A 14772-nucleotide genomic window follows, 5' to 3' on the forward strand; every position below is an offset into this window, starting at 1 on the left:
GATGGACACAATATCTTTATTTTTTTATGTGGTGCTGAGAACTGAATCCAATGCCTCACACGTGCTAGGAAAGCATTCTACCACTGAGCCACAACCCCAGCCCCATTCATTCATTTTTAAAACAAGTTTGTTTGATTTTTTTTTCCAGTACTGGAGATTGAACCCAGGGTCCCTTTATCACTGAGATGCATCCCTAGCCCTTTTTCATTTTCTTTTTTGAGATAGGTTCTGCTAAGTTGCCAAGGCTGGCCTCAAATATGCAATCTCCTGCCTCAACCTCCTAAGTAGCTAGGATTACAGGTATTCACCACCATGCCTTGCTAAGCAAGTTTTCATGTGTACCTACTATTTCCAGCTTCTATACTAGGCTCAGGAATATAATGTTGAGCAAAACAAACAGAACCTTTACCCTCACATAGCATTGCAGATGATAAGATGTGAGTTAATTATATAATCTTTACATCTTACGTATAAACTGGGAAAGTCTATAGAAGGAAAGAACACAGAGCATAGGAGATGAAGGAAGCTTTTACTGGAGGTGTAGTTGCAGTCAGCCAGGAAGGATGGTGGAGACAGGTGGCCAAGAGCATGATGGTGGGTTGGGTTGGGGGGTGAGTGGGGGTTGGCATGATGAGTGGCACAGGGAAAACAAAGGCTGGTGTGTCCAGGGCAAAGAGAGCTAGAGAGGCAGGCAGGGCTGGACCTGACAGAGCCTTGGGACTTCTTAAGGGATTGCAGGGTTTTGTTTGTTATTTGTAGTGCTGGGGAAGAACTCAGGGCTTCACATGTGCTAGGCAAACACTCTACCACTGAGCCACATCCTCAGCCTACAGGGTTTTTTTGTACACAATTGCAGCACAACTTTACATTTCTATGGCTGTACACAATGTAGCATCACACCATATGTGCAGTTATACTAGTACCTAGGGTAATGATGTCCATCTCATTCCATCATCTTTCCTATCTCTAGTACTCACTCCCCACCCTTCCTCCCCTTTCCTCCATCAAAGTTCCTCTGTTTTTCCCATCCCCCCCCCATTATGGATCAGCATTCGCTTATCAGAACATTTGGCCTTTGGATTTTGGGGACTGGCTTACTTTACTTAACACAATATTTTCCAACGCCATCCATTTATCTGCAAATGCCATGATTTTATTCCCTTTTAATGCCGAGTAATATCCCAATGTATATATATATACACACACCACATTTATTTTTATCCATTCATCTATTGAAGGGCATTAGGTTGCTTCCACAGTTTAGCTATTGTGAATTGAGCTTCTATAAACATTGATGTGGCTGTGTCCCTGTAGAATGCTGATTTTAAGTCCTTTGGGTATAGACGAAGGAGTGGGATAGCTGGGTCAAATGGTGGTTCCATTCTAAGTTTTCTAAGGACTCTCCATACTACTTTCCAGATTGGTTGCACCAATTTGCAGTCCCACTAGCAATGTATGAGTGTACCTTTTCCCCCACATCCTCGCCAACATTTATTGTTGCCTGTATTCTTGATGATTGCCATTCTGATAGGAGTGAGATGGAATCTTAGCCTAGTTTTGATTTGCATTTCTCTAATTGCTAGAGATGATGAACATTTTTTCATATATTTGTTGATCAAATGTATATCTTCTTCTAAGAAGTGTCTGTACAGCTTCTTAGCCCATTTATTGATTGAGCTGTTTGTTTTTTTGGTGTTAAGTTTTTTGAGTTTTTCATATATACTGGAGATTAATGCTCTATTTGGTGTGCATGTGGCAAAAGTTTGTTCCCAAAATGTAGGCTCTTTATTCACCTCAGTGATTGCTTCTTTCACTGAGAAGAGATTTTTAGTCTGAGTCCATCCCCATTTATTCTTGATTTTATTTCCTGTGCTTTAGGAGTCTTGTTAAGGAAGTCGGGGCCTAATCAGATATGATGAAGATTTGGGCTTACTTTTACCTCTATTAGGCACAGGATCTCTGGCCTAATTCCTAGGTCCTTGATCCATTTGAGTTGAGTTTTATGCATGATGAGAGATAGGGGTTTAGTTTCATTTTGCTGCATATGGATTTCCAGTTCTCCGAGCACCATTTGAAGAGGCTATCTTTTCTCCAAAAGCATTTGACAAAATATAGCACCTTTTCATGTTCAAAGCACTAGAAAAACTAGGGAGAGTAGGAACATACCTCAATATTGTAAAAGTCATAGATGCTAAACCCAACGTCATTCTAAATGGAGAAAAATTGGAAGCATTCCCTCTAACAAACTGGAATAGACAGGGATGCGCCCTTTCGCCACTTCTAAGAACTATTCAACATAGTTCTTGAAACTCCAGCCAGAGCAATTAGAAGAAAGAAATTAAAGGGTTATAAATAGGAAAAGAAAAATTCAAACTATCATTATTTGCTGACGGCATGATTCTATATGTAGAGAATCCAAAAAACTCTACCAGAAAACTTCTGGAATTAATTAATGAATTCAGCAAAGTAGCAGGATATAAAATCAATACCCATAAATCAAATGCATTTCTATACATCAGTGATGAATCCTCTGAAAGAAAAATTAGGAAAACTACCCCATTCACAATAGCCTCAAACAAACAAACAAACACTTTGGGAATCAACAAAAGAGGTGAAAGACCTCTACTATGAAAACTACAGAACACTATAGACAGAAACTGAAGACGACTTTAGAAGATGGAAAGATATCCCATGCTCTTAGATAAGCAAAATTAATATTGTCAAAATGACCATACTACCCAAAGTGCTATACAGATTCAATATGATTCCAACTAAAATCCTAACATCATTTCTTATAGAAATAGAAAAAGTAGTCATGAAATTCATTTGGAAAAATAAGAAACCCAGAATAGCCAAAGCAATCCTTAGCAAAAAAAGAGTGAAGCAGGAGCATCACAATACTAGACCCTAAACTATAATACAGAGCTTTAGTAACAAAAATGACATGGTATTAGCACCAAAATAGACATGTAGACCAATGGTACAGAATAGAAGACACAGAGACAAACCCACATACATACAGTTATCTCATACTAGACAAAGGTGCCAAAAAAATACATTAAAGAAAAGCCTACAGTTTTTATGTTTTTATTCTTAAGAGCAGCAGGCAGTTGTTGTAGGAGAGATGAGGCTGGGCACAGAGGAATTAGCAGGAATCAGGTTTGTTGACTGCAACCAGGTCCAGAGGCAGCTTTTGCCTAAATCAATTTGTCCCTCTGAATCCCGAGTCCAGAAATTTTTAGAACTTTTATACCCAGTGTGTAGGGGGAGGGGCTCAGAGGCTCACCATCTGCAGAAGTCCACATAAAAGTAGGCACCCAACCTAGGTCTGAATACAAAAATAATACAAAAATAACTCAAGGACACACTCTGCGAAATCAATGCCTGAGAAAAGGAGAGTCCTGTGGGGTCCCTGCCCTTCCCCCCTTCACCCCCCCCCACGCCCCCCCCCAAGGAACCATAGGAACCTAATTTGCACCATTCACTCTTATCTTTTGGATTGTAAAGGACTTTCCCTGGGATCTGATTGCTTTTCTTTGAAGCCCTGTGAAGGCAAGGCTTGGCTAGAGGCCTTGAGTTAGTCTACCTTCTCACAGTCTGCTTCTATAAACACACTTCCCACCTGAAAACTCTTGCAGAAATTCTTGCTAATAGTCTAAGAACAGTTAGTCTAAGGTCGCTGGAGAAGCTTAATTACGATTTTCGGTGGTGGGGGGGGGGTGCAACTACACAGCCAGGGAGGAGTGAAGCTATCAAATATTCATCTCTAAGGATTATTCTGGCTGCCCTGTGGAAATGGACCAATTGCTTGTGTTGAGGGGGCAGAGGAGGAGATATGGGGAAAGCCTGTGAAGGTTATTACTGTTGACCAGCAAATCAGTAAAATGTGACGCCACCAAATGAGTTCAGAGGCTTGGTCCAGATTGAGAGCAAGTGAGGACTGGAAACAGGTGGAAAATGGAGGGGTGGGCATGGGAATGATTTCCCTGTCTCTGGCTGTCTGGATCACTTAAGACAAGTTCCTGGCAGGCCTTGGAGAAGGGGAGCCTTTCCTGATCACCTTCCACATGCTTGGAGGGGCCTCTTGGCTAAGTGGACCCTGGCTATATAATCAATTCCTGTTGCCTGCAGGTCCCCTGGAGGACGCCTCCTAACATGCCCAGGTCTCTTCATCTCTCCTCTCTTGTGCACTTTCATAGGCACCACGTGCCCTACCCCCATGTCTGTTGAACATGCAGATATCCGGGTCAAGAGTTACACCTTGAACTCCAGGGAGCGGTACGTTTGTAACTCTGGTTTTAGGCGGAAGGCCGGCACATCCAGCCTCACTGAGTGTGTGTTGAACAAGACCACGAACACCGCCCACTGGACTATGCCCAGTCTCAAGTGCATCAGTAAGTAGCCAGTACCAGGACTGTCCCCACCCCTTCTGCCCAGGCTTAACACGGAGCACAGCGGCATTGTGGGAGTTGGACAAGCCGGTCTCTGGGCAAAGAGATACCTATTGGGGTCTGAGGCTAAATATGCCCATGAGGCTGAGCAACATCTGCCAGAGGTGGAGATACTAGGTATTGGGGTCACAGAATTTTGGGTTCAAATACTGGTTGTGCTGCTTATCACATTGAGGCCTCCGGCAAGGCTTTTAGCCTGTTGGAACTCTGGTTGGACATCTAGAAAATGAACCTGATGTCAACACTGTGGGTTGTAGGAGGATTAAAAGGAGCCTGGTAAATATGAGCTATTACTACTATCCATGTGGGTTGTAAAATCAGCAAGAGAATTGGCTGATTCTGATTCTCAATCACATCCCTAACAAGGGTGTGCTTGCTTCCTGGAGAGCTTTTTGGATTTCTCATGAGAAGCTGAACTCTCTTGAGATCTTGATGATTGGTACTCAACCCAGTAGGCTGAAGTAGGCCCAGACAGCAGAATTTTTCTTGGCCTAGTCACCATATTTGGTATTCAGCCAATGCTCAAGAGCAAGGAGATGAGGAAGTTACAAGAATTAAAAAAATAAAATAAAATAAAAATTACCTATCCACTACTGAATTGCCATCCCAGAGGAAGTCAAATAATTTTGGAATGGAAACTAAGCCATTCAGTGATATTTCCAGAAATACTTAAGTCCTGTTCTGCTCCCCTTATTCCTCTGGGAAAATAAACGTTAACCCAGGGTCTTTCAAGAGAATTCTGATTGAACAAACATTCATGATATGCTCACTGCTGCCCAGCAGCAGCTAGATACATTCTCATAGAGCATCTGTGGAGATGTCTGACTCCTTTCTGGGACACAGGATGGGAAGTGGGGGTCTTTTAGCAAATTTCCTCTGTTGGAAACTCCCAGAAGAGCCATACTTTCTTGCTGGATTTGTAGTGTTAGATTACCCCTCTCCCTTTCCAGCTGCTCAGAATGAGTTAGTTATACAGATGTCAAGAGAAGGGAAGGAGGGAATCCTTACCACTAGTTCCAAGGAACTGCAGGACTGGAGAACACTGCACTCCACGGCATTGGGTACAGTTGAAGGGAAAAACCCAGGGTGGCCAGGGACAAGCAGTGTCCGTGGAGCCAGAAGTGGAAAAATCAGGACTTTTTCAGTGTTGGGAAAATTATGTTGACTCAAAGCTCCACATCTTTGGGTGAATGAGTAGGATGGAGAAGAAGTACGGCTCTGAACAGGGCCAAGAGGGGAGAGGAAACAAAGAATTTTAAACCAGATTTTAGAGCCCACCGATTGGAGGCATCTTTAGGTTTCCTCTGGACTAAAGTTTCCTCCCTCACAAATCTTTATCACTAGCAACTCTGTTCATTGTGTTTCCCAACCCCTTATGCTTTGGATGATTTTTTTTTCTGTTAGGCAAATGGAATCTATTTTGATCACTCATTTTCCCGTGGGAAAACCAGGATTATAAACCTGAGTTGATATCAGATGTATTCCAACCAAAAATAAATTTGATGTTTCACCTGTGCAGTCTTTTTTTAGAAATGCTAGAAAAATTATAATCTGTCTTTGCATTTGGGTTGGGAAACACTGTTTCCTTCCTGTGCTTCTAACCTGTCCTAAGAAGCCAGCTATTTCCATTGTAAATTTATGTATTGATCTTTTATTTATATCCAGTTCTGATGCCACCTTAGTGTTCACGCTCAGGATCATAAATGCCATGTGGTTGTCCTTTCTCTAGGAGACCCCTCCCTGACTCACCAAAGGCCAGTGCCAGTGCCACACTCCACAGTAGTGACGGCAAGGGTGACCCCACAGCCAGAGAGCCCCTCCCCTTCTGGAAAAGGTAGGAATAAAGGAAAATTTTTAGGAACTACCATCTAGATCCCTCCTTCTCCTCCAATCCTGAAGATTCATGGACCTCTGATGATGTTCCAGTGACAACTTGAGCGATAGAGCAAAATTTTATTAAAATCAAAAATAAGACAATAGCTTAATTGTTTAAGTCAAAGTGGCTTGAGATCTAGGTTTCATATGTACATAAATAATAGTATTTAGAATCCACTATTAATATGCCAAACCATATTTAGTTGTACACATTTATCATTGTCAAGAATTGGAAACAGTCTAAAATTTGACCTCACTTGTTTGTTAGTCTGTCACTTTGTCATGGGTGCTGACATTCTTGGAGGGTAAACAAATAACTTTTTCACTTGGTGTACAAGTAGCAAGAGCATCAGCATGTTAGCAATAATCCCTTGACTCTCAGGCCCGAAGGGCAACTTCGATGGGCCTAAATAAATGCATGCATTGTTCAGCAGGCTGCACTGTCTGGGAGGAAGGCTGAACTCAGGGAATCTGAATGTTTTATACTTGGCAGCAAATATGTCTGCCCTTTCCTAGAAAGAGGCACTGTCTCTGTCTTCAAAGGTACTTGCAATATATGTGTCCTTAAGCAGATAGTTCAGAGAAAGGTCTGTCAGGCCCTTGTATGCAAGATGTGTAGCAATGTGAGGGACCCAGGAAGAGTTGTCACCCCTTGGTCCTAGGCATCACCAAATTAACAATAGTGCTCTATTATAGAAGCACTGCATGAAACCACCAATGTTCTGTATTTTAACTAAGTCTTGGGTAATCTTTTAGCCCAATTTCCTCAACACTTTCTCAATTGGAAACACTGGAAGCTAAATATCTTGGCTAATATGCCTCATATCCCATGGCACCCTTATTTTACATTTAACTCTTTTTTTTTTAGGGCCAAATCATTCAATCTGTGACTTTACCTGGCTCTTTCTTCCCTCCTTCTCGCCAGATGTGGTCATCTTTCTTTTCATTCATTCTGTTCTCTTCAGGCACACCTTCCCAGAGCTTTGGTTCTCAGCCTTGGAGGCACAGTGAGAATACCAAGAAACTCCACATGGTCCAGGGAATGATCTGGAGTCAGAGGCTATAGAACAAGAACCATGTGGTTCTAGGGTAGCCCAGGCTAAGGACCATTGCTCAAAGCAGGACAGAGAGGCTGAAGGGAGGCTTCCTCTTCGTAATGGGTTGCTTGCAAACAAAAATAAGGAGTTAAAGTGTTAGCTCCATTTATGTTGAGGGTAATTCCCAAACTCCTTTGATCTGAATCACACACAGTTCAGAGAGATAAGAATGACCAAGTAACCTTTCCCAGTCCTGCCTCCATGCCCCCAACACTTGGTCAAATAGCTGTTGCTGAGACAAACCTCAGATGTAAGAGAAACCTTTAACACAAATTATGTGACTGTGGGTGATTGGATGTGAATGCTCCAGTGTCTTGATCTGCAGGGCACCTGGAGTGTGGGCAGCTTAGGTAGGGTTAGGTGGAAGTGAGGTAGTGACAAAAGATTGGAGGGTATGAGGACTTCTCACAATGTGTGTGGCTGGGAAAGAATGGGAACTCAGGCCCCAACTGTGCATCCAGAGCCTGATGAAAAAATATAATCAGCATCCCAGCTGCCTTCAGCAAATACAGCTCTACTTGTGTTTTGGAGCCAAGTCTATCAGTATTTCATGAGCTTTTCTAGGAAACAGCTGAATGTACTTAACTGTGAGGGATCTTTTCTTTCTATGCATCACGGTAAATAACAGTATTTTTTAGAGTTATCACACATCCCATGACTCAAATGGAGGATATGTTGCTCACTTAAAGGACAGTTTGCTGGGAGTGAATGGGCTGCCACGGTGGGTTCACCAAAGTAGGTCTTTAGGTCCACCCTCTGCTGGAGCTGAGAAGGCACTAGTCTAAATATTTATGTTCTGTCTTGGAATTTCCTACAGAGCCAGCAGTTTTATCTCCCAAGTCAGATACCACAGTGGCCATAGAGACAGCTATGGTACCAGGCTCCCAGTCGATGCCATCCCAACCAACCTCCTCAGGAACCACAAGCGTAGGCAGCCATGAGTCCTCCCAAGCCCCATCCCAGACTACAGCAAAGACCTTGGAACTTACACCCTCAAACTCCCACGAGACACCAGGTTAGCACTAGCTTTGCATGAGAACCAGTTCCTCAGGGGCTGCTTCTGAGACTTGGGTTGAGACCTGGCCCAAGATAACTGCATGGCTTTATAACATTCAATCTCAAGCTGCGACTCACAGAGCTGCCCTCCTGCCCTCTGCCTCCCACAGGCCCCTTGCCTGGTCTCTGTTTTTGATGTTCCACCTGGCCTGGTCCAGTTGGGACAGCTGGAAATGAAATCCCCCTCCCAGATATGACATGGCTAACCTTACTAGCCAGCACTGCAGAGACTGGACTAGGACTCTAAATGCCATCTGCAGCCTCCACCATGGGAGGGCCCTTCTGGAAAGCATGTCCGACTCTTAGGCATGGTCTAGCACCTCAGTCAATTACCCTGCTTGTTCTTTGCTAAGAAGAGTTTGGTTATGCCAGCCATGAATCTCCTAAGGGTCTAAGATGGTAGCTCAGTGGTCCCTTATTTCTCCAGCTTCATGACACACTAGTACCTTTAGGACTCTATCCCTGACTGAGCTGTCCTCTCTTCTCTGCAGATGCTTCTTCATACAGCTCCAGAGAGACCACTGGTAAGTACTGTCCTTTGACCAGTATATTTATGACCAGGGTGATTGCAGACACAGAGTGTTGAACAGTCCTTGTCCTGGACGGCCCATGCCACTGTCCCAGCATGTTCACTGGAGGCTTCCCCTTTCCCTCTCAGAAATGTCTCCATTATCTGATGGGGACATTCATCACATTCCTCATGTGATATAACTGTTTTTCGTAATAGTGATAGTTTCTGTCAAGCTACTGATGTTAATGGAACTGATGCACCAAGGGCTTTGTGGATCAGCTACTTAGTTCTCAGCAGGGCTAGACTCATGTCAGGGCCTGTTAGGAAGACACAAGTGCCTGATGCTGCTACTAACATGACGTCATTCTTTGTCAGAACCTGCCTTGACCTCTCTCAGGGTGGGCATGGTGCACTGTCCGGAGAGACTGCCAAGATTTCTCAGTAAAGAAGGCTGTTTACCCTAGATGCACAGCTTAGGACTCCAAGAGAAAGAAAAAGAATGTGCAAGTGGGTCTAAGAGGAAAATAGAAAAAAGTGTGAGACTGAAAGAAAAAGATGAAGACAGAAGATAGCTCAGAAAAGAGAGGAGAGAACACCTACAATGAACAAAGATAATTCTATGGGAGATCCAGGGGCAGGGAGAGAGCAAGGTATGCAGCTTGGTGGAAAAGTGCTAGCCTGCCAGGGGTCGGGTTTCATCCCCAGCACTGCAAACACAACAAAAACCCCAAGATGCTCGGAGACAGATGCAGATAGCAAGAAAAAACCTAATACTTAGTAGTCTGATGAGCTTTCAAAGGAACAAAAAAAACAACACAACTGTAATACAACTGTAATTTGAAATGGGTAAAAACTATTTCTATTTTCTAGTCATAAGTTCACATTTTTTGTGGTCCCATTTTACTTGTGTCATGTGTCATCTGGGAAAAAAAAGTAACATTGGGCATATTAGCAGTTAATTGTTTTTAGAATCCTTTTTTTTTTTTTTTTTAAGGATCAAAACATAAGCCAAGGCAAGACATTTTAGAAGGCCTCTTTGGGAATATTTTCAGAGAAAAACTGTGCCATTTAGTGACAGGGATATGGAAACAAAAATATGTTCATGATTTAAGAGAACAGTACCTGGGCATGGTGGTACATGCTTGCAATCCCATTAGCTTGGGAGCCTGAGGCAGGAAGATCACAACTTCAAAGCCAGCCTCAGCAACTTAGTAAGGCATTAAGCAACTCAGAAGGACCCTGTCTCAGAATAAATAAAAGAGGAATGTGACTCAGTAGTTAAGCACCTCTGGGTTCAATCTCTGGTACCACAAAAAAGAAAAAAACAACAACAACAGTAAATAGCCAACCTAATTTTTCTCCTGACATCACAACCTACATTAATCTTTGTGCATAGTTTTACATTTTTTATTTACTTTTTAAAAATTGGTAATATTTTCACAAGGTCTAAAAATGAAAAGTTACAAAGGATCTGCAGTAAAAAAAAAAAAAAATCAAATCCTATATCTGACTCAAAATCTTGCAGAAAGGAAACAGATACCTGTGCATCCTCCCACACAGGCTGTATATAAACAAGTACATAAAAAGTAAATGATGCTGACAGCTGGGTTTTTGTTGTTGTTTTTTTATTGTTTTGCCCCTAGTTGTCACTTAGTGGCATATCTTGGAGATCCTTCCCTATCAGTACATAACTCCCACTTCATGCTTTTAGCATGAACATCTTATGGATCTGTCACATCTTATTTAGTCAGTTTGCTCTTTGGGCATGTGATTACTTGTACACTTTGGTTATATTATGAATAGCAATTGTAAACCTCTTGGTGAGAGTATACCTATAGGATAAAATCCTACATGCAAAATTTTCTAAGTAGATCTTTGAACAAACTATTTGATTATAGGCTATAATCTGTCATCAATTTTTTTTCTACTTTAGGACTTTCACTGTGTTAAAATACCAAAAATTCTCTCAAATGTCTGAAATATGACATAATAAACATTAACTGAACACCTACAATGAACAAAGATAATTCTATGGGAGGAACTGTGAAAATACAAAGATTAAAAAAAAACATGTCTTTCATGTATGAATACGGTTTCCTTCCTTTAAGATGCTTAAACATAAGAGCAAATGGTCACTAGGCATGAAAATGAGAGCTAAATTTATCTGCTAGTAAGAGATACTAAAATAAAAATTGTGTTAGTTTTCTAAAAATTCTAAGTAATGGTGCCTTCAAAGTATGTCACATGCCATCCGTCCCAGCCACCCTGTGAATGAGAAGTCATTATGTGTGGCCAAGATGCTCACTGGACATTGGGGCTGCTGTTATTTCTGCATGAGTAAGCAATCAGTTGAGCTCATCTCTGTATAAAAATATTAATAATGCTTGGCCATCATTGTTGCTTAGTAAAAATTGACATTTTACTCTACCTTTTGATCTACCATTGTCATATTTTTTTAAATGAGTTAAATGAATGATTATCATTGCTTTAAAGAGTTGCTCTTTTAATTCAGTAGAAAATGGTCCACAGCAGATGCTCAATAAATATTGAATGGGTAGGCAAATGAATAAATGAATTTGAGTGCTGCACATTTTAATAAATATTTAAGAAATGTGATTCAAAACTCCATTCTTTTAAACATATATTGGCTCACTTGGCAGCCCTTTTTGTCAATAAATTTATTCAATTGTTCCAATATCACATCTCTGGCCCTAACGAAGCTATTCTTAAAGAGTCCTGGTTGTAAAATAAGAGGTTAGCAAGCAAAATACAGCGGCCTTCACACAGCCATGCCCATTTAGTACACTAGAAATGAAGGGTTTATTTTTCAGAATGTTACTGTGCCTTTGACAGGGGCTGCTCCTGTCATGTCACTCATCTACCCTCAGTATAAATTAAGTTCTTATTCTGTACCAAGTATGGCCCCATACTGCTATGAAATGCAGATTTCTCATTACAAATCAAATGTCACTTCAGTTTTGGAATTTTAAAGGTTGAACCCAAACAATTAAGTATTTATTTTCTAGTTCAAACCCAATACTTTTTTTTTTTTTTTTTGGTGGTACTGGGGATGGGATGCAGGGCCTCACATGTGCTGGGCAAGCACTCTACAAATGAGCTACTCTCCCAGCCCTGAACCTGACATTCGGCAATGAGAAAGAAAAAGAAACACCTGCCCAGGAGCAATGGTTGATGATCTCCTTCAAAATCATCTCCATCTGACACAGGCACATAGCACTGTGGTCTCAGCGTGGTGGGCGTTGCTACCCTGTGCTGGGCCTGGCCTGTTGAGGAGCTACCAGGGAATGACTTCTCCATCCTTACTGAACCTGGGCTCTGGCTGTCTCAGCTGCCTTTTCCAGCTTAGATCAGCACCATGGGCTGAAGTCAGTGGCCTTCCGCATAAGCACCAGCTTCTTCGCCCTCTCCTTCCTCCCCTCTTCTCTTCCTTTTTCTCCAGTCCACACCCTACAGGAAGCAAAAGGGTTAGAGAACTTGGCAGGTGTTTCCATGGTTCTGGCTTCCATTTCTTTACTAACTTTGCTTGGCTATAATCAAAACAGAGAGGCTCAAGACCTGGGTTAAGTCATTGAATTCCAATGGCTTTGTTTTATCATTGACCCAGGAGCCCTCCTCTCCCTTGCTTTTGATTCTGCCGTTTTTATTTTTATTCAAAACGAAACAGGAAGAAACATTGTGAAAGTAGAACCATCATTTCTATCCACTCGCCTTTCCCATAAACCTCTCCACAGACAGTAAATGCATGTCAAGCCTATTAGCCAATGTGGGAACATAGTTCACCATTGAATAAAACATCTCTGCTATAAATAAATAAATAAGTAAAATTATATGACTTCTTTTTTTTTTAAGTCCTAATGATAACTAATGTTAAGTTTCTGTTATTTCTTTTCTAACACCTTTTCTATGCTTGCACTTTTGCCCACATGTGGAATAGATCAAATTGCATGGCCCTCAAGAAATGTTAGTAACAGCAAGCTAATGGGAAGGCATTTAGACCATTCTATAAGAATGTAAATTGCCAAGAGTTTACCAATTCTTAGCAATGAACATGATCCTGGGATTCTCAGATGGTTTAAGCTTAGTTTTATTGTTTTACAGTGATCATCTCCACATCTGTCACACTTTCTGTAGTGTTTGTGGTGTCTGCCCTGGTGACCTGCATCAAATTAAGGTAAGTGGCACAAGAAAACCACAGGACCAGATTCTTTCTTCCCAAGAGAAAAGAGCTACATCAGAATGATTCTGGGATGCCCTCACAAAGAAGAATCCCTTTCCCAGCCACAGACTTTCACAGTGAGCCCCCTCTGTATCAGCCAAAAGGAGCTTCAGAGTGGAGCAGGACTAAGCCAGTCCTAGAGAGCCCTAGAGAGCCTTAGAGTGACCTAGAGAACCCTAGAGTGCCTTTCACTTCCCACAGTTCTCAAACCACTGCTCTGAAATGGGAGCAGCAAAAACCAGGTCGGCCATGCAGGGGCCAATCTGCCAAGTCAGAAGGAAAGGATGGGGCTGGGCATACAGCACAGGGATAGAGCAGGTGCTTAGACTGTGTGGTGCAAGACTGTAGGTTCAAGCCCAGCACCCAACCCTGCCTCCAAAGAAAAAGAAAGAATACACCCAATGCCAAATTGAATGAATACGCAATTTGTATCAGTTCTTCTTATGACATCAATATTTTCTTCTCATATGTACTTTTTAAATATGATTTCTTATAAATATATTCATTCACCAGCAATTAATTCTGTATTTCTAATCATTGAAATTTGCATTTCAGCATTTATGAAAAGTCTATTTTTTGTCAACATTTGTTCTTTTGTGTTTTTTTGTCTTTATATTTTTGGTACTAGAGATTGAACCCAGAGGCACTTACCACTGAGCCACATGCCCAGTCTTTTTTATTTTGTATTTAGAGCAGGATCTCGCTAAGTGCTCAGGGCCTCCCCAAGTTGCTGAGGCTGTCTTTGAACTTGTTATCCTCCTGTCTCAGCCTCCAGAGCTGCTGGGATTACAGGTTTATGCCACTGCACCACACAGACATTTGTTTTCATATTTTCATTTTTCTAATCTTTAGGCATTTTATCTTTCTTTTGTCAAACCCCAATAACATATACAAAACCCCATTTTGTAATTCTGTCAGTACCAGTATTTCAGTATTCCATACTGATAGGTTGCTCTGAATTTTTCCTCAGCATTATTCTATGTATAAGTGTCAGATTTGTTAAAACTCATTTTTAGTTTCTACTAGTAAAATAGTACATGTTTTGTCAATATAAAATTATATGACCCTTGGAGCCTGATTTTGACAAAATAAAGAGTCCATGACAAGCCAAAATGAAAAGCAATTATTGAAAACATTCCATAAATCTTCAAAAGCTGATAATTCCAGACCAACTAATAAGAAATACAATAAACATAATAAATGATTTATTTATTACTCAAGAATTTGTTGAAACAATTCAAAAAATACTAAATATCAACAAAATAGAAAGTTATTTTTTAAAGGACTTTCAAAATATTGTTATAATTTTCATATAAAATGCTGTAATTGGAGTTTAAGAACTTACATCTATTAAATATATTCATTGACTATATTAACAGGAATGTCCATACTATCTTTCTAATAAGTATATTAAAATATATTCTTAAAAAAAGAATTTGTTACTTTGATATATACAACCAATAAATATGCTCATAAGAGGAAAATATCAATTTATTTACTATATTAAAAATGTATAAATATGTCTTTAAGAAGAACTGATAAATA

The 14772-nt window shown here is 40.9% G+C and overlaps 1 protein-coding gene across 8 annotated transcripts in view; it reads left to right on the forward strand.

Annotated features, from left to right (window-relative positions):
• Il15ra (interleukin 15 receptor subunit alpha) overlaps positions 1-14772 on the forward strand; it is a 33530-nt gene that overhangs the window by 16508 nt on the left and 2250 nt on the right. For 6 of the 8 annotated variants that reach the window (XM_026391822.2, XM_026391819.2, XM_026391826.2 and 3 more), the window contains exons 2-6: positions 4200-4394; positions 6181-6285; positions 8241-8438; positions 8971-9003; positions 13110-13182. In XM_026391822.2, the coding sequence (XP_026247607.1) occupies positions 4220-4394; positions 6181-6285; positions 8241-8438; positions 8971-9003; positions 13110-13182 (584 nt within the window). In that variant the 5' untranslated portion in view covers positions 4200-4219. The remainder of the gene's footprint in view (positions 1-4199; positions 4395-6180; positions 6286-8240; positions 8439-8970; positions 9004-13109; positions 13183-14772) is intronic. The other 2 variants (XM_026391825.2, XM_026391821.2) reach the window with 2 other exon arrangements.

The sequence above is a fragment of the Urocitellus parryii genome, chromosome 9 (genome assembly GCF_045843805.1).
Source record: "Urocitellus parryii isolate mUroPar1 chromosome 9, mUroPar1.hap1, whole genome shotgun sequence".
Taxonomy (NCBI): Eukaryota; Metazoa; Chordata; class Mammalia; order Rodentia; family Sciuridae; genus Urocitellus; species Urocitellus parryii.